This window comes from Nymphaea colorata, chromosome 13 (genome assembly GCF_008831285.2).
Source record: "Nymphaea colorata isolate Beijing-Zhang1983 chromosome 13, ASM883128v2, whole genome shotgun sequence".
NCBI lineage: Eukaryota > Viridiplantae > Streptophyta > Magnoliopsida > Nymphaeales > Nymphaeaceae > Nymphaea > Nymphaea colorata.
Genome location: NC_045150.1, coordinates 12,645,178 through 12,671,462, shown reverse-complemented (window position 1 = coordinate 12,671,462; position 26,285 = coordinate 12,645,178). Strand labels below are relative to the sequence as shown.

Here is a 26,285-nt window from a genome sequence, read left to right as displayed (position 1 = left end):
CACTACTACTATGCATGTTCAATTGTTGCTAGAACAGTATACCTCGTATAAAATGAAGGAATTAGATAGAGTTGTTGACCATGTTAACAAAATGTTGGTCATGGCTAAGGACCTAGCAGTAGTGGGAAATGTGATATCTGATAACATGCAAATATGCACCATTCTGAATAGTTTACCATCTTCTTGGGATATGGCTGTCACAGCGTTGAGTCTTCAATTTGACACTTTGAATCTAGAGAAACTCCTTATACAATTAGCTATTCAGCAAGAACGTTTGACCAAGAGAAATGATGTAGAACTTATGAATGTTCAAGAAAAACCAACAAATCTTGCGCCTATAAGGTCTAAAGACTTTAAAAAGAAAAACGATGGCAAGTTCAAAGGAAATTTTGCAGGAACTCTAAGAACTCAAGGAACTGTAGTGAAATACTACAGATGTGGGAAGCCTGGACACATCAAGAAGAACTGCAGGACAAAATTCTCGAACAAGAAGGACAACAAGATTCAGAACAAAGGAAAAGATAATGAGTAATACAATGAAGAAATCATTTGTGTTGTGTCAGAGTGTTTGTTTGCAGATGGAGATTTAACTGGTTGGTGGGTCGACTCGGGAGCTACACGTCACATTGCAAAAACAAAAGAAGGCATGATTCGTATGGAAAACCTAAGTCCGAGAATGCAAAAGGTTTATATGGGTAACAACTCATACTGTGATATAATGGGAGTTGGCACATATCGACTGAATATTGGGGGTACAAGCGTCATTCTTACTGAAGTCTTGTATGTTCCTTCTATGCGGAGGAACTTAGTGTCAGTCCCTGCTTTGACTGGAAAAGGTTTTGAAGTTCGTTTTGTTTCAGGGAAAGTCACAGTAGGAAAACATGGGAGGATCATGTTTGATGGAAAATATGTTAAGGAACATGGTATGTTCAAACTCAATGATATGAATAAATCTTCTAGTTCTGCTTATACTGATTGTGCGATGAATGTGAGTACAAATCTATGGCATGAAAGATTAGGCCATGTAAGCATCAACAAGATGAAGCTTCTAGCACAACAAGGTATTATACCTGACATTAAAGCAAATGATTTCACGAAATGTGAGGTATGTTTATATTGAAAGATGACAAGAAAACTCTTTCCATCTGAAGTAATTCAGGCCACTGATCTATTGGAAATAATTCACACCGACATTTGTGGACCTTTTAGAGTCCAAACACATAGTGGAAAGTTATATTTTATAACTTTTATTGATGACTTTTCAAGATTTGGATATATTTACCTTATTAGATATAAGTCAGAAGCACTTGAAAAATTCAAGGAATATAAATCTGAAGTCGAGAGACAACTTGGGAAAAACATCAAGGTTATAAGGTCTGATCGAGAAGGTGAATATACATCAAATGAATTCCTCGAACACTGCAAAGACCTTGGAATTAATAGGCAAAGAACAATGCCTAGGACACCGCAGCAAAATGGTGTCGCTGAGAGGTGTAACAGAACCCTCTTGAACATGGTGAGATCCATGTTGGCATGTGCACAATTACCCAAAGTTTTTTGGGGAGAGGCTGTATTAACAGCCATGTATACTATTAATCGAGTGCCCTGCAAGGCAGTCCCAACCACTCCTTATGAGAGATGAACTGGTATGAAACCAGACTTAAGACATCTTAAGAGATGGGGATCTGTAGCACATGTAAAAATTTTAGATCCAAAAATAGATAAACTGGATATCAGATCAGTAAGATGTGTGTTTATTAGATATGCAAAAGGATCCAAAGGCTACAGATTATATCACTCTACTATGGGGCTCATAGAAAGTAGAGATGTAGAGTTCCTTGAAGAACTCAATAACATTGATAATAATCCAGTAAAAGATCACAATGATCTATTGGAGGACCTGATTTATTCAGATGATCAGTCTGGCAAGGAACCGACTGGAGTACAGTCTGGTAATGAACTGACTATAGATCAGTTTGGCAATGAACCAACTGAGCAAGAATTGATTAGAATACAGTCTGGTAATGAACCGACTGTGGATCAGTCTGGTAATGAACCGACTGAAGATCAGTCTGGCAATGAACCGACTGGGGATCAATTTGGTAATGAACCAACTGAGCATGAAATTACTGGAATACAGTCTGGTAATGAACCGACTGGAGATCAGTTTGGTAATGAACCAACTGAGCATGAAATGTCTGGTGTACAGTCTGGTAATGAACCGACTGGGGAACAGTTAGGCAATGAACCAACTGATCCAAATACCTTATCAACTCAGACTTTGTTAGGTCATAAAAGACCTAGGGCTCCACCTTCATATTTGAGTGATTATTATGTATATCTTGCAGAGGAGCTATGCTGTTTAGTAGATATTGACGAAATGTCCGACAATCTGACATATGATGATGTGATAAATTCGCATGAATCATCAGATTGGGTGAACGCTATGGATGAGGAAATTGAATCCATAGAAAAGAATAAAGTCTGGGAATTAGTAGATCTTCCTAATGACAGAAAACCCATTGGATGTAAATGGGTGCTAAGGAAGAAGTATAAAGCTAACGGATTAGTCGAAAAATTCAAAGCCAGACTGGTAGCGAAAGGATTTTCCCAAAAGGAAGGAATTGATTATTCAGAGACCTATTCGCCGGTTGCAAAGTTTGCATCAATCAGAATAATTTTGGCTATTGCGGCATTCTATGACTTAGATATTTGTCAGATGGATTTAAAGACTGCTTTTCTGAATGGTGAGTTGAAAGAAACTATATATATGACTCAATCACAAGGATATGTCATCAAGGAAAAAGAAGACAAAGTGTACAAGTTGAATAAATCGTTGTATGGACTGAAACAGTCTCCTAGACAGTGGTATTTTGCTTTTCACAAAGCAATTACAAAACTTGGGTTTGTTGCAAACCAACTGGATCATTGTGTGTATGTTTGGAAAAGTGGGAGCTTTTTCTGTATTCTATCATTATATGTTGATGACATATTACTAACTGAAAATGATAACGACATAATTGTCAAAACGAAGACTTGGCTGAACAAAAACTTCGAAATGAAGGACTTGGGTGAAGCTTCATACATATTAGGAATAAAGATCACTCGAGATAGAGACTCAAGAATTCTAAGTTTGAGCCAAGAACGATATATTGATTATATCCTAAAGAAATTTCGAATGCAAGATTGCAAACCAATTAGAACTCCCATAGCTAAATGAGCAAATCTAAGCAGGAACGATTGTTCTGGAGAAGAACATCAGAAATTACATGTTCCTTATGCACAGGCTGTTGGTAGTCTAATGTATGTAATGTTGTGTACCAGACTTGACATAAGTTTTCCTATCGGTCTGGTAAGTCGTTATCAAAGTAATCCTAGATGGCCACATTGGCAAGCAGTAAAAAGGATTTTTCGGTATATTAAAAGAACAAAAGGACTGAAATTGTCCTACCAAGCTAATGAGCTGACCTTAGTTGGCTATTCAGATGCATATTTTGCAGGATGTAAAGACGATAGTAAGTCTATATCTGGTTATGTATTCCTTTTTGGAGGTAGAGCGATAGCCTGGTCCTACAAGAAGCAGGGATGTGTTGCTCAACACACACAAGAAGCAGAATATGTAGCATGTAATGTTGCCACCACATTTGCTGTCTGGATAAATCGGTTCTTGAAAGACTTGAAATTAGATCTTGATCATGAACCAGTTCAACTATATTGTGATAATCAGGCAGCAATATCACTTATGAAAAATGAAGCTGTGAGCTCAAAGAGTAAACATATAATGGTGAAATACCATTATGTTCATGAAATGATTGAGAAAAATGAAATCTCAGTCGAATACATGCCTACCAATGACATGGTAGCAGATCCCCTTACCAAGAGAATATCAGAAGACTTGTTTACCAAGCATGTAGCCCATATGGGGCTGAGATATATTTGAATGGTTGCGATGGAAAAACCTTGAATGAAAAACCTCGCTAAGAACCCTGAACCAAAATTCAAGTTACGATGGACAAACCAATGATGGAAAACCTCGTAACTTAGAAACAGAAAACCCACATAAAGTGGAAGCAAATTGTCGGTCTCATGGCCAAGTGGGAGATGTTGGGTAGTGGCCTTGAGCCCGATCCCTTTTCCTCTATAACTGCAAAGGAGATCCTGCAGTTATGGAATTAAAGCAGGAAATAAATCAAATATTAAAGTTTCTGTTTTAATTCTTACCATAAATCTTCATGCCATAACCGTAGTTGGGATTTGGGGAAACCCTGAGAGGCGCTCTATATAGCCCAGCCTCTATTCATCTAAATGTGAAGTTGAGAAATCAACTGCACGTCTCTCAGAAGCAAACCCCCAAAATCAATTTTACTCTTGCTTCTTCCTTTTTTTCTTCTATTTTGTCGCAGGTGCTGCTGTTGAATCGTGGCTGAAGAATCACCGAAACCTTCCGCTGCTATACTTCTTCTGGGTTTCCATCACTACCACCATAAGCATTTGTAGAAGTATGAATTACTTGTAGTTCCCTTTTGAGTAGCCATAGAGTATCGGTCCAAATGCCGGTTTCTCTTTAGAAAATAAATAAGGATTTTCTTATTGAAATAGGTGTCTTAGCCTATGCCTCTTCAAGAGTTTTAGTGAGGACACATCAAACATGTCTTGCATAGAAAATTTTTGGTCCTACTTTCACAGCAAAAGAAGAAAACCAAATATGCTTTCTAAGGTAAATGGCTAACATGCAAAAAATGCATGTTAAATGATTTGATGCACAGCTGGTGGGCCTAGATTGCATGTGGTAGTATCGCTCATCTGCAGTATTCCCCTTAGATGGTTTTAAATGCTGGTCATCTGTGCTACGTGCATTCATTCATTGCTCTGCGCATGATTCTTTATACCATGTATGCTCAACTTTCTATTGTTGACTTCTTTTACCTGAAATGGTCTTCCAGAGATCGAAAAGGAAAGGCCTGTGCCCAAGCTTGGAGGGAGGATCCATCTGAAAGCTCATCAAATTCATCAGATTCCTTCATTCTTGAAAATCTGCCGCCACCGCCACCCCCACCATTTTGGTCATCACTAAGAGAGGCGCAAGAATCTGAACCTATCCAGGCAGCTCCTGTGATCCCACCTCCACCCGCAAAAAGCAAAGAGAGAGATTTGTTTTTCAAGGAGAAAGAGACTGCTGCTCCAGGCAAGATTGGTGTAAAGTTAGGCGGACTTTCCCTTCGCAAAAGAAATGGAAATGGCTCGCAGAGTGGAAGCATGAAGTTCAATGAATGAAAGTCCCCTTCAATTTTGCTTGGTTTTCCGCAAATTTTTGTGTGCATGTGCAGTTGAGGAGTTTCTATGCATGTGCATCCGCCACTGCTATGTGAGTAAATTCTTTATTGATATCACATACTGACTTATTTATGATATCTGCCATAATAATTATTCTGTAACTGGTGCATGCCCTTGTCAACTGCGTTCTTGTACATTTCCTGATCTATGACTTTTCTCTCCTTGCTTTGCCTTCAGATATTTTCTTCTTTACACAATTACACCCAGCGCTTGCAGATGTTAGGGAGCACCAAACTAATACTTTTTCCTCCGCTATTTTTCAGAATCCAAGGACACCCAAGGCCCAAGTTTTTAAAATTTTTTTTTTGTGTTTGTCTCTAAATTACGCTGATTCTACTCCAAGTTCTTCAAAATTTTCTGTGAAAAAAAAAAAATTCACCATGAGAGGAAGTACAATCAGGTTTTCGTAAGTTACAGCTTTTTCAGCCTTTACATGCCCCGCCCATATCTTCATGGTGGCTATTTGTTTCATTCCTTCTCGGAAGCAGTCAGAAAAGGCGTGAAACATGGCGCCCTGAGAAATCTGATCGTAAAGAGAAAAGTGATTGAAGAGTATGATTGGCTGGTGAAGAATGCTGATTTCACAGGCACAACAAGAAACATGATTTGAGAAAGGGGGTTCTTGGTTTGATGAAGTTTTCTGGAAGAGGAGAAGCAACTTCCATCGCAAGTACAAAAGGAAGAAGTCCATGTTCTCCTTCAAACCTTCCCTATCTTCTCTTGTTCATTGTCCTATCTTGCAGTGATGCCTGAACACATCAACGTGTCATGTCCCCTTGCTTGTTCTCGTCCTCCTGGTCACGACTTTGTGACGTAGATGAATCCTTGTCCTTGCCCTATGGAGTTGGGTCTGCATGTTCAATTGTCTTCGCATGATAAGTATTTCATCCTGAGACCTGAAACTTTCACCTTTCCTTTCATCCCCAAGGATGTCAAGTCTGCTTTCGTGTTTTACTGTACTTTAATTTGCATATTGGTGTTGATGTTATGTAAATTTGAAAAGGAGACTGACTGCTTATGACTACCAGGCCTTACTGACTGCTTATGACTACCAGGCCTTGCCCCCTGCGTGTTGCATTAACCGCCTCGTGGATCTAAGTCCTGACATTTTTACATGCAGATGTGAGATGAGGTTTTGCTGCTATTTTTACTTAAGAGTAGGGATGTCAATGGATCATATTTGAATAAGATATCCAACCAAACTGCAAAGAAAAAAAAACAAAACCAAACCAAACTGCAAAGAAAAAAACAAAAACAAACAAAACAAAAAGTGAATGTTAAAAAAAAAATCAACATAATGTTTAGAAGTTGGATTTGGATTAAGAAATAACATCCAATCGAATTTGAGTTCAGTTTAAAATAAATATCCGATTGAACTTGGATACTGATTCAGCTTTAAATAGACGTCTTATATTCAATACCCATCTATTTTAAAAGTGCAGTTCTCATAGCGTGATATGGTTTGGACTCAGTTCTGTATTTTAAAAGTCGGATTTGAACGTGAAAAAAAAATATTCATATTGTGAATTCAAAAGTCAGATTTGAATGTGACATAGACTGTTTTATATTCGAATTTAAATATGTGAACCCTCGAGATGGGACATGGTAAAAAGTACACCTGATTCGAATCCTTATGCCATGGTGGCGTGGGACTTTGAAGTCGGAGGTTGGTGGCTTGAATGTAAAGGTCAGGTCACTGGGTTTGGTCAGGTAGCCTGCTGGGTAATTATCAGTCTCGGAAGGGAAATCCATCCTGGTGGACTTGTGTTCTCCGTTTGTGGATATGGATGTAAACCGATTGTATCCAGACTGAATCCAGCCTTTACCAAGACTAATTAGATTTGGATTCAGACTCAAACAGCTTAATTATGTTGATTGAACTTGGATCCAAGTAGTATAAGATTGGATTTTTCTACGTATTCAGGCGGTATTTTTATCGGATCCCAGTCAGTGATCATATTTGGATATGAATTTGGTTATGAAATTGTATACTGGGTTTCAAATTGACTCGTAGTTGGATCCAAATTTTTTTATCAGATTTAACTAATAGATCCAAATAGGCAATACATATGCATCTCTAACTGTGGAGGATCAGGGTGAACTGGTTGGGCAAACTAATATTATTCACACTAATTAGGCTGGCATGTGGCATCAATAGGTTAGGCATCTAATTACAATGGGACCTAATTAGGCTGGTAAACAACCAAAGTAACTGAAAATGCCTTCAGCTTATTCAATTAGTCTGCAAACATAATGTCTCATTTAGTACACATATACTGTGATATATGCTGTTTGCGTCTCTCTCTCTCTCTCTCTCTCTCTCTCTCTCTCTATATATATATATATATATATATATATATATATATATATGTCTCATAAGGCTGAACTGAGTCTAGTACCAAACTGGCCAGAAATGTATATGTGTGTGTATATATATAGAGAGAGAAACTGGTAGCCACCAGATCTTCATATACTCATATATGAAGCTTAATGAGAATCATATGTGCCGTTGATTCTAGACCAGATGGCAAAAATTAAGTTGAAAATGTGGAAACCAAGTCGCGACAGATAGACCCGACTAATTAACAAACATGATTAAAGATGAAAAAGGAAGAGATTGGCTCTGTTAGCATCGATCCTAATCAAAACCATATGATTAGATCTTGGACTGGGGTGTGATCTTCTGGAACTAAACCTCAGATCAAATCTAATGATTTACAATTATCTGGATTTGGATACTTGTCGTGGGCGCCGTGCTTGTTCACATTCATTCTGATGGAAACCTCGAACCAGAAACTGAATCAAGAATCCTGTTGTTTTTACATATGAACGTATATGAGAAAAAAAAAATAATCAGTGATGGGTAACACGGATCAGGTTTTGACGTTGAGCCACAAAAACTTATCTGGGTAGAAAGAGGGCAGGACCAGCGGATCAAGGCTTATTTTATTAGGTTCTTTCTTTTCCTTTTTCTAGATCTAGCTACCTTCAAGAGGCATAGTGTGAGCTGATGCAAGTAAAAACGGCGCATGGTCACTGGTCAGTTGGATTCTGTGCTTATTGTACCCGAGAACCTGAATATAGATTGCAGTACCAAACTGCAGGTACGCAAGGCAGAAGGTGAGCAGGGCAGACGCTAGACGGTGAGGCAGGAAGCTCCAGCCGAGAGTCGAGACGATGATAACAAACTAACGAAGGCGAGGCAGGGTGGGAGGTGCAGCAACGGCCACCCGCCATGGCCTGAGAACCACCACCATGGCCTGAGAACCACTGGAGAGGCACGCTTCCTCCTCCTCCTTCTCTTCCTAATCGCCACCGCCAGCTCTGCAGCAACTCACGCCGGGGCGAACTATGGCACCTTGGGTAACCTCCCACCTCCTGCCCAGGTAGCTCAGTTCCTCCGGACGCGCACCATCATCAATTGCGTGATACAATATATTATGAGGTGATATATATATATATATAATCATGAGAACCATTTCTGGGTCAAGTAGCTGAGAGAAAAGATGACCTCCATTTACCTTTTATACCGACAGCTACTAAACTTCTGCCAAATTAAGATAAATATATTATCTATCTATGATACTGGGAACTGAAAGGCTTGATACAAATTCTGCTCTTGAAACTTTATATAGCTCAGTTGAAAAGAAAAATACATAAGTGATGAGTCGTACTGAGTAGAATCCCAAAGTGGTCATATCGATCCAAGACAACACATGATAATATCAACAAGCAATAAAAAATACTACATTAACAAAACATTTCAAGCATATTCTCTTAGACATGTTCTAAGCTTAATACTTAATTAACTGCTATTGAACTCTTAGTTTTCTTATATCAATCTCTTCAAGTTCTATCGCCCCTGTCACTTCTACCTTTCGAAGCCTGGGCAAGACCCAGACCTTTGGAAGGCTTCCAAAAGGAGTGAAATGTGAGCCAGTCTCGTCTTTAAGGGTTCATTCTGAGTGGAGATTCTTTCGTCTCAAATAGAAAAGGGAGATTGCTATTATCCCAAGATGGGTATGGGGTGGTTGAGGTCAATTTTTCGATTACTTCATCGAAGAGGATGAAAATATGATGAATCGTTCTTATAACGAGAACAACTATTTGCTTGCCTCATACCTCCAGAACCACCGGGAGATCCTGAATTGACCGTTCCACGGAAATCAAATAGTAGGGTGAGGGATGGGGGGGCGGCCGACCACACTCTCTTTCTTTCATTTCATATAGGGGAGCAATAGCAAAAGCCTAGAGAGGCAGAAGCAGCAAACACTTTCTTGACAGTAATCTCTAACTTTATCATAGTGTGTAAAACACATGGAACACAAAGACTTCCTATCCCCCTATCCTGAGGGGCATAACAGGCTGGTGGAGCACAAACAGCACATCTCCAGTTCAAATCCCAAGATACGCTTCCCACTGCAAAAGGCGGCATGCACATTAAACACACAAGTTAATGGTTAACTCCGGTCATAAGATTAGCAAGATTCTAAAATAGCCCTAAACCAAAAAAGGCAAGGGGTGGAAGAGAGGTTTGTTTCACCTCCCGGTATACCTCAACTCAAACATGTTTGACCCCTCACACAGACTTGTGTGAGGTATTTCGGTCTTTCAAAAAGAAAAATTTTCTCCTCTTTTTTTCCCTTAAAGTGGGTTCACCCATTTGCATTCTTAGGCACTTTGGTCATTTCGGACCCTGAACACACAGACACGAACATATAGCCTTCTCCGTCTCCCCGCAAAACTTGAAGGAACCTCGATGCATTAGTCTAAATGACAATCTTGCAACAGAAAAAGTAATTCACAGTTGGCGCCGAGGCAGCAAGGCCTCTGAAAAGCGTAGCTGGGACTAAGCAAGAGTTGAAAAAGTCATTCAATGCGACCTCAAAAGTTTGTAATTTACTTTTAAATGAGAAACCGTTGAAAACTCCCGACTTATATATAACCACTTAGGCAGCTTTTGAAACTGTCTAAGCGCCGAGAACCTGGTTTTTTCACTACAAAAGTACTTACAGTCAGTATCACGCACATAACAGAGCTCAACAAACTAGAAAAGTAAAACTATAATGCAACAATATCATACCAAAAATTATTCTCTGTAATGCCAGCGTATCCCCGACTACTACTTACACAGTTCCCAAGATATACCCAGCAGAAAGGAAGCAGCTGAAAAGCATTTTTTCTGACAATATGCAGTTGCCATGCAAACAATTTCCTACAGTAGAAACACGTACTGTCCTTGGATCATCTATGCAGGTCACAGCTCCTTCAGGCTTCAGCTTGCATTTCAGCGCCATCCCTGAAAATCAGTTACTCAGCATGAGGATGATACAAGCACTTGCAAATTTTTGAACAGATCAAAGCGTTCAAACAGGAATCTTCTGAAGAAATTCTACATTCTGCATATTGCATGAAAATATAAGATGACACCTTCATGGGTTGGTTATTAACTTATTATCCAATTAAATATGGCAGTAAAGACCAGATTGAAGTTTGAACTACACAAAGAGAGGGAAAACAATTGCAAAGAATTACATAACAGGGTTGTACCTTTGCATACATCATTTCAAATATGAGCAAGAAAAACGTCTGAGCCTTAACAGGCACAGTTTACCACACAGTTAATCAGCGTAGTGCAACCAAGATACAAATCATTTATAAGTGATCTGATTAGTAACCATTCTGAAGTTTATGAGACATCATAAAGGTTCTTTTCATAACTCAGCATCAAGGGAGGCAATCCAACTCACACAATTTAGAAGGTGACACTGCTTTTCTCTTCAGAACCTGTTCTAGTGATTCCCCATGCAGACTTTTACACTGACCAGACACTAGGGCACATCTGGGCAACGTCAAAGCCAACATGAAATACCAACCCATAAACCACCCTCAAGTTCTTGCCATGTTCATCATGAGTTACTATTCTTGGTGCCAATGCCTCCTGTTACACGAAAAATGGATAATCTCTCCATTTTATTTGATTTCCACCAGAGGTTGAATTTCAAGCAGTATCTATCTTTGTTGTTTCTCTTCTTGTGCTTTACCATTTACCTTGATATAGTAGAACATACAAGAATGAACAAGCAAAATGCTAACACCTAAGGCAGCTGGAAATGGAAGTTTCAGATACTGCCACCACTCTCACAGTGGATAACAGAGTCATCGTACAAAACTGTGAGGACTGCTAAAAAAAATGCTGCATATCAAGATATTACAAATATTAATTTGATAATTCCTTTGCCATAATAGGCATCGAACCATAAATTCATTACATCACCCATAGCTCGCAGCAACTCCGCTGAAGGAACTTCATCCAATAAGGGTGAAACAAAGATCTCCTTGCATACATTAACCATGAAATTTGACCTAGTTAAAACAAATTTGTTGTTTATGAATGGGTCTTTCTGATGACTTTGGAAATTACTAAAATTTTCCATCTTGGCCTTTCTTTTCCTTTCTGACTACCTAGGCCACCTCCTAGATTCTAGACGCTTGGCAGTGCCAACTACCACTTCTGACTATACAGATTTTGGTAAACTTTGCTTCTATTAGTTAATATTTAATAGTTTTTTTTCGCATCTAATAGAACATTATCATCATGCAAAATCATCATATTATTACCATGGAAAAGCTAATATTGAAACATATTATGGCGAATATGCAAGTAAATACCAACTAATGCCTTCTTCTAACAAAGCACGCTAATACAGAAAACATAAATGAGATATCACAAGTTAAAGGTTGTCAACAAATCACCAAAACAGAATAAACCTGAGACAACAGACAAGCAAGGGTAAGTCTATTTTTGAGACTAGTTTGCTCAAGATCACCCACTTGCTATAGCCTATAGTTCTAGAAAGAGTACACTAAACTTCAAATGAAGTCAGATTCAGTGAACAAACAGAGCAAAAGTGACTCGCACCAAGGGAAGACATGTATCCATATATTTGAATCACCAGAAACCATTTCCAGTAATGCAATACAAAAATGAAGCAAATTGTGTAATTCATCAGATTGATGGAGGACAAGGTGCCTAAACTTCTAGGTACTTGAAAGGGAGCAAATATTGAGGATATGAATCCACCAACTAATAGTGATAAATATGGTGCAGCATTGAGCAGAAAAGATGAGATCACTAATTCCACCATCAGAGACACATTCAGTAATTACAGATTATCAGAGGGAGACAGATTCTGTAATTGCAGATTATCAGAAGTAGCCTACAATCTGTATCTGTTCCTGGAGATTGTATTAGTCTAGAACAGACCAAGCGGTAATCAAGTCGTTCATCACATTCCTTATGAAATCCCAAGCCAGAAAACTAGAGGAGAACAAAGCATTCAGCAGGACAAGCATGTTCTCCACAGGCAACCAAAAAATATTTACAGCAACCGATATCTGTCATGACACTATATGCTACAAAGATAACTGCAAGACGTTTCACTTAATTGTCAAAAAACCAAACCAAAAAACAAAAAGAGAAAATAAAAAAGAAAAAGCCTTACTTGTCCACCGTGAGGATGTCCAGTTGAACCATAATCACTGCCGGAACCCCCATAATTTCCTTCAGCAGAATGTGAAGAATCCCTGTTACCTGTTCCTTGTGAAAAGTCCCTGTGCCCTGGAGGAACATAATTACCTTGAACCCCCTGGTCATGGTCTCTCCCATATGGTGGGAAAGGACCTCTTCTTTCTCCCTGAAAATCCCCACCGCCTGGTGCATAATCTCTCCCACCAACAGCCATCGGGTCCCTTTGTTCACCTTGAGGATAACTCACCCCAACTTGCTGCCCATAGTCTCTTCTTTCTCCTTGAGGAAACCCTCTATTACCAGGTGGAGTGAAGTCTCTGCCAGCTGGAGGACCATAACCACGCATATCACCTCCACTGGGTCCAAAATTTCTTGGTGGTGGAGGTGGTGGGTAATTAGGTCCTCCACCTTGCATGGAGTTCCTGAAATCCCCACTTGGAGAAAAATTCCCTGGTGGTGGTGGTGGTGGTGGATAATCCTGTCTTCCACCTTGCATGGTGTTCAGGCGATCAGGTGGTGGTGGCGGTGATGGGTAATCCTGTCTTCCACCATGCATGGTGTTCTGGCGATCAGGTGGTGGTGGTGGATAATCTTGTCTTCCACCTTGCATAGTGTTCTGGCGATTAGATGGTGGAGGGTATTGATTGAATCCTTGCTGCTGCATTGGTTCCCTTTGCCTGTCATAACTTGGCCTGTCATAGTTCCTGTTGCGATCATTGTACCTGCCTTGTGACCTTCCGTATTGAACTGGTGGAGGTCTAGGGATGATAGTGCCATTGATATACTTATCACCTATACATGGAGAAAATGAATGGGCATTCCCCAAAAAAACACAATTTCGAACAAAATAACACATTGAATAAGGGGGAACAACAACACGAAACTACCTCCATATTCCTTGTTCACAGGATCAATATAAGAGTCAGGCAGAATGAAGACAACTCCAGGCAAACCTGAATGAACAAACCAAAGTAATTATCAGTAAAACATATATGAAAAACAGAATCAGCTGACCAAATAACATACCCCGAAACTTCTCGGACATTTCCTCTGTCATTACGGCTTGAAACCCTGTATATGTCGTGGTGCTGCAAGCATACATACGTTTTTTGGCTTCCTCCACGCTGTGAACAGCCAAGAGTCTTCATTAGTTGTTTCAATCCACCATAACCAAGATACAGTATCTATCTTATGGTAAAAAAGAAAGAAAACAGGAAGGATAACGAACACCGGAGCACTAAACAATCAAATAAACGTGTCTTAAAATTTTATATGTCAATAAAATAAATTCCCACATAACCAGAACATGAAATGGCCCGTAGCAACTAAGGACAAGTAAGAAGCCAAATTATTAATCAAGTCCTTTTGAATGAATATCCAACAAGGTTTTTCTTTCATTTCAAAACCTTCAGAGACAACTCGAAGATGAGTTTCTATCATTTTAAATCCATTATGCTATATGGACCATTGGTTTTATGAATAAAGTGTCCAGCAGAACTATTTAAAACATCTTTCACATCATATGGATGCCTACAGGGGTAACATGAAAAAACTTGGGGGAAACACGGATATATATGAAGTGAAATTAGATAAATCATTGCCAAGCAATAGCATTTTCCTTTTTTGAAACAAGAAGCATGTCAGTAAATAAAAACGAATGTTTATAGTTTATACTACTAAAGTTTCAATTACCAAGACAGAAATTCTATCTTAGAAGCTAAGAATGCAATGCTGAGATGGCTTTAAAAAGAAAAAAAAATGTTCCCATTTTCTTGACAAAACAACACTTTTTCAAACCCGAAGGCATCCAACCATTGATAAAAATGGACATTCTCGTCCTTACAGAGCCCAAAGGCACAACAGTTCTTTGACCACGTCCAGGAGCCACATTGGTGTCTAGCCATGTCAACATGAATATGATGCCCAAATAGAAGTGTTCATTCAACATATCTCAAAATTAAGCAGAGAAACAATAACCTACGGAAAGCAGTACAAACTAATAAAACAGAACAGTCGAGTACCCCTAGTATTTTGCAATACACAAGTTTTGCCTGGAGGAAAAAACTGGCAGGGAAGAACAGTCAGAGTACCCCTAGCATTTTTAAAATAAGATTTGCCTAGAGGAAAGAATAAAGTTATAAACCTACTGGCAAGGACTGCCTTCTTGATGCCAGCAAGATAACAAAACCCCTTCACTTACCAGTTACCATAACCAGACTAGCATCAAACAATGGAGAGTTCAGGCCTAGTGGTAGGCCTAGCCACATAGCTTTTGAATGACAGTTTATCCGTTTATAGCACATTCCGATCCTCAGATTCTCGATAGAATGTTAATCAAATGAAAAGGAATCGACAATATTCAGAAGCATGATGAAATCCTCATTTCATCAAGAGATGCAGGTTCCTAAGTTGGTAACTCGAAGTAAAATGGTGTTCATTCTTCAGAGTCTTAAAAGTAAAATGGTCAGCATACTTCGCAGTCATAGAATTGCTGCGTGCATGATGAAATGTGCAACGATGAGGGAAACCGCCAGAGGAAGAATAGATAACGTAGACCCAGCACAAACTAGGTCGGATTCGAGACCATAATGCCAACCTTTCAGATCAAATGTGGAACCACAACTCTATCCAGAGTCATAAGACAATCTGTAGCCAAAACTTAATGAGAAACTAGAACAAAAAAAAAAGAAAAAAATGTTATGATATAGCACAATCTAACAAAACATAACACCAACAAAAGTCAAGTAACTGTTCCAGACACCTCCAGAATTCATCAAACAACACTAATGAATAACACCCATCAAACGATAACGAGTGACCACGACTAAAACGCACTGAAATACGGTGAACGACATACCCGAAGACAACCGGCAATCAACTGAGAACAAAACAGAAGTATGGAAACCACCAAATAATCAAAACGAGAACAAAAGTGAAAGCAGGAGGGAAGAAAAGTCAGCATCAAGCTTAATCCAACCGAGAGATACAGAATGGAGAGAGGGAAGCCGGAGAGACCTTCCGACGACCTTGGCGAGCGTCTGGACGTAGGTCTCGACCATCTCTTCAGGGCTGGGCTTTGGGTCCTTGGGGAACTCCATGGTAATCAGCCAATGATTGTAGTCACATCCTTCGAAGAGGATCGTGTCCGGTCCTATCTTTCCATCATCACCGATGGGCGTCCGGTTCGAGGAGGAGCTGAAGAAGAGCAGGGACTGGGCTCGCAGAGGAGGGGATGGTCTGAAGGTTGGTGATGATAGTTCCGGTGGCGTGAGGGCGTGGGTGGTCGCAGAAGAGATAGCAGGAGCAAGGTGGTGTCTGAGAAGCGAGGAAGATACTGGGATTAAGCGACGAAGACGAAGGCAGGACAGAGCCATGGCTTCAGAGAGAGAGAGAGTCCCAGGGGGTTTGGCAGCAGAAGAGTAGGGTTTTCTGGCTTGAAGTATCGAGATTTTTTCTTTTCTTTGCCACTTGAGAGTGGGACGAAGCCACAGCGTTCCCGTTTCGAACTCGTAACCTTGGCCTTCAAACTTGGATCTGCCACTCTCAACTCCAACTCACCATCACTCTCAACTCTAATATTCAACGACTTACAATTCTATTTTCTTTTTCTGGTTTAAGCTAGTTGAATCTCCTCTTTCCTAATTTTTTCATTTAGAAAGATGAGAATTACTAACTAATCAAAAATTCACTCAAGCCTCACCGTATCGGGGTCAGAACAAGTTATTATAACAAATAACTTGTTCTTGTTCTGGTCACGAAGTTGCTGCTTGTCATCGGTGGTTTGTACATTCATTCTTCTACACAAGTGAAATGCTATAACATCAAGTCGTCTTTTCCTATCACATCGACAAGTGTTGTCAATGAGCGTTGAAATGCTATAACATCAACTAGTCTTTTCCTATCACATCGACAAGTGTTGTCAATGAGCGTTGGGAACAGGGGTGGAGGGAGGGGGGCGTCTCGGCCATGGCTCATGAAAAGAAGAAATTATATTGAAAAAATTAAATTTTTTTAGTTTGACCCAACCCGTCGCTCTTGTTGCTCCTCTTGGCCCGACCCACAAATCGTTTTTGCTCGACTATAGAAAAAATCATGGCTCAGCCCCTACTTGGAAATGTAAATCAGCTTAAGAAGTTTGATCCACCTTGTTAGGTGAGCGGGTTGTCAATCATTGATTTCAAATCTTATTGCATGGGCGCTTGGAGAAGGGTTGGGGGAGGGTGGTGGTACTGAGCAGGAATATCCCGAAGAGACCGAAACCTACATATGATGTGGAAGAATGGAGATGGCAGAAGAATGGTTCTATGAAATTTTATGCCTCTAGTCCCAAAATGGTTTCTTCCGAGTAAAACGGGAAACAAGAAAAGAGACCACAGATGTTTGCACTTTGAAAAGACCACAGGAAGTTCGTTGATGTTTGCACTTTGGAGCCTGATTGATTTAAAGTTAAGGCGGTCGCAAGCAGCAAATGGCTCTTATAATTGACCTTAGTTAAGAGATAACAACCTTCTATTATGACTTAACATAAACTAACATCTTACATTCCAAGATCCCAATCCAAAATGGGCCACTTCTGTTCTAATAGGAAGAACAAATACAGCTCCGTTAAACAAGAAATCGCCTTTTCAGCAAGCTCGATGAGATACACAAAATGTTTCCTTTTATGATGCATTTAAATTGTGCAAGTCTTTCTGAGGAGAACAATCACAAAATGACATCCTAAACCCAAGGTCATTTTTTTCAAATTTTTATAAAAAAGCTTCAAGTTTTGACGAAATAACCAAATGCACTTGAGTTTTTTTATTTCTTTTACTTAACCGTTTATTTTTTAATCCAAATTGTCACCTCATTGAGTTTTGAGCTGGTATTTGTAAAATTTTCCAGTTGTTTGTAAACGTATTGAGGTGCCAAACACGATACCCCTGTCAGCCTTACGTATACCATAATATGATTTCTTGGCAACCAGTTTGTCCGATCAAAATCCCCCTCATGTTTTTTTCTTTGTTATGTTTACTTATAAGAAACTGCATTCATGTAAAGCTCTCAAGACCATACATTCATGCCTCTAAGGTTTTGGCATGCTTCGAGGCTTGGGTGGACTTACTGTACACCTTTAAACTTATGTCTCGTATTTAACACTGTTTGCAGCTCAAAAAAATAATGCACATGAACATTATTGGCCACAAAATTCGATCCTCGAACCCTTTGAATGGGTCTGATAAAAAAGACAAGTTCATCGTAGAATTCAATGATGAGAATATTGACATTTAGAGATCCTAGTTAGGTCAGTGGCTGGTAGGCAGCCAGTCATTGGTTCAAATCTTAGTGGCACCGACACCTTGCAAAAACTGATAGAGACCAGAATCATGGAGGCTGGAGAACCTCTTGCAAAAGCCGGCATATACTAGAACCATGAGTAGGAGAACAGCCTTGAGATTTTTACGCCTTGAACGTGCACCAAAGTCTCTCAGCTTGAAGTAGTTTCTCCCGAATGAAATGAAGAAAGGTACATTGGCCAACCAATAAATTTAAAAGACAAAAAAGGTAATCTTCAATAAAATTACAGTATTCTGCAAACTAGAAAATTGTTTTCTAACTATAGCTACGCGCAGCTGAAACAATAACTATGAACCCGGGTCCCTTTTCCATAACTCTAAATTAGTAAATTGTTTTCTGCAACTCACTCAAATATAACACTGGATCACTTCTAAGCAACTTGCATCCTAGCACATTCTTTGTTCTCTGCAGCTAGAAAAGATCATTAGCTCTCATCAAATTTGTGGAGAAGCCCATTGATCTCCTTTTTCATTTTTCTTTTCTGCATGCCAAGATATTGTAGTATACACCTAAGATACCATACTGTAGGTTTCCAGAAACAAGAAAAAGTCTATTAATTTCAGGAAAATTGAAAACATTCACATTCGACAATACTAAACCCATTTGACCCAGCCTTCAGCAAGTCTCCTTCACTAAGCAGGAATTAGAATAATTAAAGGTCATGTTACTCTGTCTTCACATGATGACCTCTACGAAGGGCAAGTATGGAAATCAAAGATGCCACTGACCCAAGTAGATAACCAGTAATGGCACCATAGGTCACACAAATTGGCCACTCCTGCAAAGAATAGGAGTTACAATCAGCACTACAAGAAAAAAGAAAGATGATAGCTTCATTTCACCTGGTCAAGCGATGGTTCTATGGGAACTTCAAATTTTGGGTTACCATCCATTGCAGCAGCAAGATGAGATGCTGTGGTTGATATAATATATTTAATATGCAGGCTGTTTCACTAACGCACAAATAATGCAAGCAAAGAGGTTTTGGCTTCTGTGAATCTAGTTAACCGCCCCTTACCAAATAAACTCTCTCTATATGAGACACCAAAAGAAACCTTTGTCAGAACATGAGGTCAGACAAGAAACCAAATTCCAAGCGTAAAAGAAGCAACAGATTTGTTTCAGAAGTCTGCGACTTCTGTTGTGTTCCTAAGAAAGATGCAGACGCAATTGATCAAGCTGGCCACCTTAATAGAGAAAGGAAAGACATCTAAATACTCTAGCAAAAACGTGCACGAAGACAAATCGTCAAAGTACAACTTGCTACCGAGAAGCATTACCTGCCAAGGCCTTTCCCAATCAAGCGGCATAGGCCAAGCCCCAAACCATGCACCAAGTATAGCTCCATGTGCTGGTAGACAAACTGTATAGTCCACATCACTACTTGGCCTACAGGTCGAGAGCAATCAAACAAACAATTGAGAAAGGAAAACTGTTACAAAGTTAATGCCATAAAAGACACATTTTTATTTTAAACAACAATGACAGCAAAGACGGTTGATGAGATATCTTCTATGACAAATAGAAGCTTTAAATGAAAAAATAAAGCCAGAGCAAGAGGACAAAAATCTGCTGATATGTTAAAAGTGCCATCCCCTCAGTCAAAAGCCCATCCAACCGTGGAACATTCAGTCATTGACGGTAGTCCTGGACTGGGATGCCATGTTGGATATGATAGTGTATATACGAGTAATATCAAAACAGAGAGTTCACTATAACGAACTTAAATACAGCCAATAGAGATTTTGAAGTTTCAAAAGTCATGTTAGGTAAATGCCACAAATAGAATCTTAGGTTAACTAGGGCTTTCTTAGAGGGTGGATTAATCCTTCCGGACCTCCATTACAAAGATCTCTTGGAAAGATGAATACTCAAAGCATGAAAGCATATATCACCCGTGTTGACTCCCAATGGAGACACAAAAACCATGAAGGCTAGACCTTTTATAGTCACATAGTGTGGCTATATCCAACTTGCATCAATGGATATGTTGATAGATTTGCATGAGAAAGATAAGTTGTTAAGGCCTATTCATGCACCAATTTTACAAAAATAAAATTTACAAAATGGTAGGTTGCTCAATGCACATTATCCAATTATGCACATTCAGCAACAAGCAGAATGAACGTTCAAATTACTTGCAACTAGTAAATGGAAGGAAAAATAGACAAAAGGACATCCCTTTTCAAACTTAAGTGCTGCCCATTACGAACCACAGCATGGAATAAAAACAAAGGGCACAGGCCCTCTATATGCTTCATCGCCATAGATCTCAATTTAACAAATGAGGATGCAAGAGCTGTGCTGCAGTTGAGCAATCAGAGTCCTAAATACAAATCATAAACATAAAGGCAACATTTTAAAAGACAAGGCATAAACCTCAAAATGCAAGTCCATAATAATAGTAACAATATCTGAAACCAATAAAGAACAGAATCCAAAAAATGTGAAGAAAATATTAATCAAATAGCTTACTTGAAATGTGCAAATATACGTTTCCAATCTGACCATGACCATCCATAAACAGAAGCTGCTGGGACAACCTGCATACGTATTTCATTTGACACAGTGAGACTAAATCTAAGCTGAAACTCCTGTTAAATATTTTCACATCTGTTCAATCACTAAATCATGAAGACTGTAGGCATATACAGAACAAGATGAAAAGTAACAGTTAAGTAATTGAAGGCAAGATGATGAATTGCACAGGTGACCATTGAAAAAGGAAAATTGTTTCTTTAAAACTGCCCATGTCATTAGGTGGAGGAAAAGAAGTTGTACAGGAAAAAAAATTGTTATTTGCAAGTTTAAAGTGGCATATCAGATGGACTATCAAATTGCTCACCGTGAAAAAAGACATGAGAAGGGACCAGTTCAAAGTCCTTGTGAAATACCTGCCATTAACAGAAGAAAGAAACATTTCTTCAATCACTTAACAGCATTCTTGATATCAAATCAACCAGCATACTGCTCAAAAAAGTGAGGAAGTAATATTAGAAAATAAATACTACGGGGATAAGCTATTCATAGCCGAAACCTAAGTATCTAAGACTATGTTTTTCTTGGAGGCAGAAACACATGTATCAGACATACTGAAAGCCAATTGGTGCACCCAGTATAATTGCTCCAGAGGCATTTAGGAGGGCACCTGCAAGGTGAAAACAAATAGATAACTAGTTAGTCTTTATCAATTACCTTATATTTAAGCAGTGAATCTATTCACCAATCATAGTTGCAATCATTGTTCTCGGCAATTTCTAGTGAGGCTTTTCATGAAGTTTTTTCAAGTGGCTTATCTTGGGCACATCTTAGAAAGCTTTCAGCCAAAACTGAAAAATCTTAAATAATAGACTTTTTCTTTTTCCTTTCTTTTTATTCTTTTCAAATTTCTATCCTTCTTCCTTATCCCTTGCTATCAACACATCTCCTTCCTCCTTCCTTTCTACCTTTTTCCTTTTCCTTCTTTCCTTGCTTTTTCCTTTCATTTCTTCCTGCTTTCCTTTTCTTCTTCTTCCTCTTTCTTATATTCCTTCCTTCTTTCCTTCCCTCTTCCTTCCAGGTCCTCCTTCTCAACCTTCCTTTTCTTTTTTCCTGTTGTCATTAAAAGCACTATGAAAACCCAACTTCTAGAAAAATTCAAAATAAATCAATTTTAAGAAGCTTTTAGTTTGAACCATTTAAAATTTGTGGCTCAGTTCAGTTTTCGGTTCTTTTTTCTGATTTCTTTGTTGTCATCAAAGATTCAAGTTTTGAAAGGGCAGATTGATTGTAGAAAAGGACCTTTGTACAGGAAAGAAATTGTGATAAATATATATTTTGAATATTTCAACATATTGTAATTTTTCTCATTAAAAAGGTATACTGGATTTTTTACCAATAAAATTGTGATATTTTCAAGATATCAGCAACACTTGTGACTCTTCAAATAAAAGAGAAAGATAAGCATGACCAAGAGAATAAGATTCCACTAAAATAAACAATTCAACAAGCCCAAGCATCGACCCTGAGAAACAATGGATGTTTTTCTATTAATCTGCCAAGTTGTAAGATAAGCATGAAGTGACGCCATTCAACATTTTGAAAATTGTTCATTCATTGCATTTAGCTTCAGGAAAACTATCATGAATCATGACCACTTCATTTTTATTTGTGCATATTGCACTTGCATGCACAATCATATTGACAAGACATCTAGTATGACCAAGTAGTCTACCTCTTCCATCTTCATCTCCATATGCATCAAAACCAACTATAACACATCTACATGCATATGTGCAAAATTGCTCATCCATACTATACACCGATATGTTTAAGAAAGAGTTTGAGTTTTCCAAAAAATGGAAGTGTAGAAACTCCCCATGTTGATAGAGATCTTGCCACCTCAGTAATGATCATCAAGGAGAGTTGGGAGCAAGGGCCTTTCATTCCATTCTTCCACATCCCTTTTGCTCGGGGATAGGCCCCATGTAGTTTTTCAGCATGCTGTTTGCTACACACAGGTATGGAAAGAGTTTATTTTATTGGCAAAATGATCTATTTTGACGGGAGAACTTGTGAAACAAATGAGCCCTAAGCATATAAAGGTTCAGGAAAGTTGCAAACGTTGATCTGGTTCATGGCATTTGTTTCCAATTACAAATTGAGAATCGTAAGGAAAACAAGTACTCTCCATTCAATGACTTTCATTGCAATGCACAAAGTTATTTGCACGATGGCATATCTGCATTCTGCAACTGCAACCAAAATAGAAGAATGAAAGTTTCAAGGGAGTGTCATACTCACTCACCGGCAGGGAGTGCCAGCAGTCCCCGTCCGATAGCCCTGTAAAACTAATCCAAACATCTCTATTAGGTATATACCACAATAAACAACTGTATCCACTAAAGAATAGGAAGGTCCAATTGTATTACCGAATTGCTCTGACGATTTCGCCGAAGAAGACTATATGCAAGCAACACAAACGGGCAGGCCGATACCTGTTTTTAGAGAAAATGACGATTTGCAACCCGTGCATGAGAATTACTCTATGATTTAATACGAAGCCCAAATCGTCGATATATGATGTTGAACTAACATTTAATGAATGCAAGAGATGGTGAGTACGCAATCAAAGCAACAAGACTAACTCGATGCTGGCCAAAATCTTTGGGAATATAATCAAACGAGTGGGAGATGTGATTGAAATTACCCAAAGCAGAGCAGTGGTCTGCCAGTAGTGGGTCGTGAAGTTCCATCCATAGGCTTTGTGGGTAACCAAGAAACCAAAGGCTAAGGGAAGGCAACAGACCAGGTGAACCCAGCATGCCCTTGAAGGAGACAACTGCCCACGATCTCCCACAGCGATCTGGTCTTCGGCTGCCATCTGCTGATGCTTTTTTATCTGCACCAACGCTTAACTCTCCCTCCTCTAATGCAAATCAAATGTGATCCATCAACTCAATCACTGGCCAACCTACACAATAATTCCCATGTCCCAGGTCAGGTCCAGATGCTCACACAATCAGGTTCGTAAGTTTTTTTTTTTTTTTTCCAAAACCTCTAGATAGGATTCAGAGAAAGAAAGACACGAAGTCACAAGGGCAAAGAAAGAGAGAGAAGAAGAAGAAGAAATCGAAACAGAAGAAGAATAAGCAGAATTAGCGTTTCAGATTGTGTTGAATCAAATTGGTTTCTCAAAAGCTCAAATCATTTTAAGTTGGAGGAGTAACCAAAATGCCCAAACACTCAAAGAAAAAAACAAGCGGAGAAGCTTTGGGCGGAACAGGATCGATTATCAGCCGTAAGAAAGAGAGAAAGGAGAAGGAGAAGGAGGAGAGGAGCTCACCTGGCTGCTGCAAAGTATGGGGACGTCCGCAATTGCTGTCAGATGGAAAAAATCCATTCATCCGTTGTCTGTAATATCATTCAACTTCGCTGGCTCCAAGAAATTTTGGACCCTCTTCAATGCAGCGGTGGAGAGGAGACCGTAGGCAAAGACCGGTGAGGCTGAGCGGAAAAGAAAAGAGGTGAGGAGGAAGAAGGGCCAGTTCTTGATCTTTCCCACCTTCAGCTTGGGTCTGCCGCGACTGCAGTTTCGCGAAGCGCCGCTGTTGAAACTTTTTTTATATCGATAAAAATAATGAAAACTAAAAAGAAAAAGACACTGAACTGATAAGTAAATAAATAAACGGCAACTTAAAAGACAAATTTAAACACCTTGAAAAAATGTACCATGTTATGCCGTTAAGAAGGCAGACGCTCCTAGAAAGACTGGATTTGATTGACATATTCTTAATTGCATTTTTGTCGGGATATTCATATATTCTTAATTGTATATTTTTTCGGATATCCATATATTTGAATTTAATATAAAAAAATCATATTTGAATTTAATATCTGATTTCACAATCCAAACCCAATCAAAATATGATTTTTAAATTTTAAATTGAACCAACCGATTTTCAAAATATAAGACCAATGGATATATTATATATATTTAAAACTAAAACTCGTTTCAATCCAATCCGAGTAGGATATTAAATTTTTTCCCATACCATATTTTTTCTGAACGTTTTCATCGGATATCCAATTCAAGTAGGACATCCCTATACCATAACATATAACTTGCTCCAAAATAACACCTATTGTTATGATGCAATTGACCATATAATTAAATAAGAATATATACTTATGAAAAAATAGGTAATTACTACACTTAGTCATTTATTCTAAGCATATCGTATGGTAGAGCTTACATTGAAAATATGAAAGCCAACTTATTTTTTCAAGAGAGAGAATTATTCATCCAACAACACTAGTACTTTTGTTTAATTTCTTTCTTTCTTTCTCTTCCTTCATTTAAAAGGTATTTCTATCTCTTAAAAAAAAGCTTGTCATCTTTTCCACTTAATCTTTTACCTTCTCATCTGTTTAGTACCAACGACTTAGATTATTCCCATTAATTCTAACATATAAGGGTATGGTAACTACTTATTTTCTCTCTCTCTCCCTCTCTCCCTCTCTCTCTCTCTCTCTCTCTCTCTCTCACACACACACATATATATATATATATAATGATGATTATTTTAAGAGTCACCCCGATATCTAAGCAAGTTTGTCTGATCTAACATGGTCAACGGTTAAGAGAAAGACAAAGAGAAAAAAGTGATATGTGTTTTCATTATTTAGTATTAATTCATATTTTTTTGTTATTTTTTTCTCAACGTCTATATGTTTCAGATAGACGGCCCTAGTTAAATGGTTGGGTGACTCGAATATCCAAAGTCATCATTCGCTCACTCTTACATATACATTGAATTAGATAAAGTGCTCCAAAGTACAATATATTATATGATTCTAGAATTGGCACAAGTATTTCTATTCCAATAAACATAATGCATATCTTAGCTGCAAAATTCGAGATATAGGTAATGAAACCCTAGTTTTGTTGTGGGGAGAAATTTGGAGGCTCAAATAGGCACATGTAAGTTCATAATGAAAAGTTTGAGATGCTTGGAATCACACCTAAGAACCATGTCAAGAATCTGGTCTTTGATTTGAGAACTAAAAATATAGGTAAAGTTGACATAAAGAAATGGAACTGAATTTCAACTTATGATCAAGATCAAATAGGCAATGTTTTATCTAGATAAGTGATTAGCATGAAGGTCTCTTTAATAAACAATGACATTACTCTAAGTATGGAAACAATATGCTAGGATAAAAGGATTATCTAAACAAGTGTAAATATATATACCAAAAATAAGTGTAAATTTGATATGTTTATCGAGGCTCAAAGCAAGCCAAAATCTTGGAGGTATGAGGGTATGGTCTTCGGAGTTTTGCATCAAAAACGGTTTCTCCTAAGTAAACACTTCAAAGAAAAAACTCTAAGCCACAATTATGATGTCAACATGTTCATTTCGAACTTAGCACCTGCATCTTTTCATTTAGGTTGAAAAACATATTTGACACAAGTAGACTGTATATTTTACTATAATTGGCAATATATGCTACTCAATTGAAAGCCCTTAATCTAGTTTTTTTAAATTTGTTCTGTTTAATATCAAAATGTTGGGTTTGGAAAACTTAAGAAGGGAAGGTG

At 38.5% G+C, this 26,285-nt stretch overlaps 3 protein-coding genes across 4 annotated transcripts; 1 reads left to right on the top strand and 2 right to left on the bottom strand.

Moving 5' to 3' along the window:
* The first annotated feature begins 1,804 nt into the window (after positions 1-1,804).
* LOC116266686 (TOM1-like protein 5) lies at positions 1,805-5,274 on the top strand. The gene is made up of 3 exons (XM_031647998.1): positions 1,805-2,021; positions 4,404-4,512; positions 4,944-5,274. The coding sequence occupies exons 1-3, from the start codon at positions 1,805-1,807 to the stop codon at positions 5,272-5,274; spliced, it is 657 nt and encodes a 218-aa protein (XP_031503858.1).
* Positions 5,275-9,526: 4,252 nt separating this feature from the next.
* On the bottom strand, positions 9,527-16,385 carry LOC116267117 (multiple organellar RNA editing factor 1, mitochondrial-like). 2 transcript variants are annotated; one of them, XR_004175514.2, is made up of 6 exons: positions 15,881-16,385; positions 13,892-13,989; positions 13,753-13,818; positions 12,840-13,657; positions 10,418-10,633; positions 9,527-9,753 (listed from the first exon to the last, which is right to left on the bottom strand). XR_004175514.2 is itself a non-coding variant. In XM_031648694.2 (5 exons), exons 1-5 carry the CDS (start codon positions 16,237-16,239, stop codon positions 10,622-10,624), a joined length of 1,353 nt encoding a protein of 450 aa, XP_031504554.1. In that variant the 5' UTR covers positions 16,240-16,385; the 3' UTR covers positions 10,255-10,621. The 2 variants fall into 2 exon arrangements, 1 of the variants encoding a protein (XP_031504554.1); XM_031648694.2 differs by lacking the exon at positions 9,527-9,753 and having other exon boundaries at positions 10,255-10,633.
* A 1,947-nt stretch (positions 16,386-18,332) lies between these two features.
* Positions 18,333-24,287, bottom strand: LOC116267297 (uncharacterized). The gene is made up of 9 exons (XM_031648968.2): positions 24,027-24,287; positions 23,391-23,654; positions 23,113-23,178; positions 22,989-23,031; positions 21,296-21,350; positions 21,048-21,096; positions 20,678-20,745; positions 19,483-19,591; positions 18,333-18,980 (listed from the first exon to the last, which is right to left on the bottom strand). The coding sequence occupies exons 2-9, from the start codon at positions 23,562-23,564 to the stop codon at positions 18,867-18,869; spliced, it is 678 nt and encodes a 225-aa protein (XP_031504828.1). The 5' UTR covers positions 23,565-23,654; positions 24,027-24,287; the 3' UTR covers positions 18,333-18,866.
* Between the last annotated feature and the right edge of the window lie 1,998 nt (positions 24,288-26,285).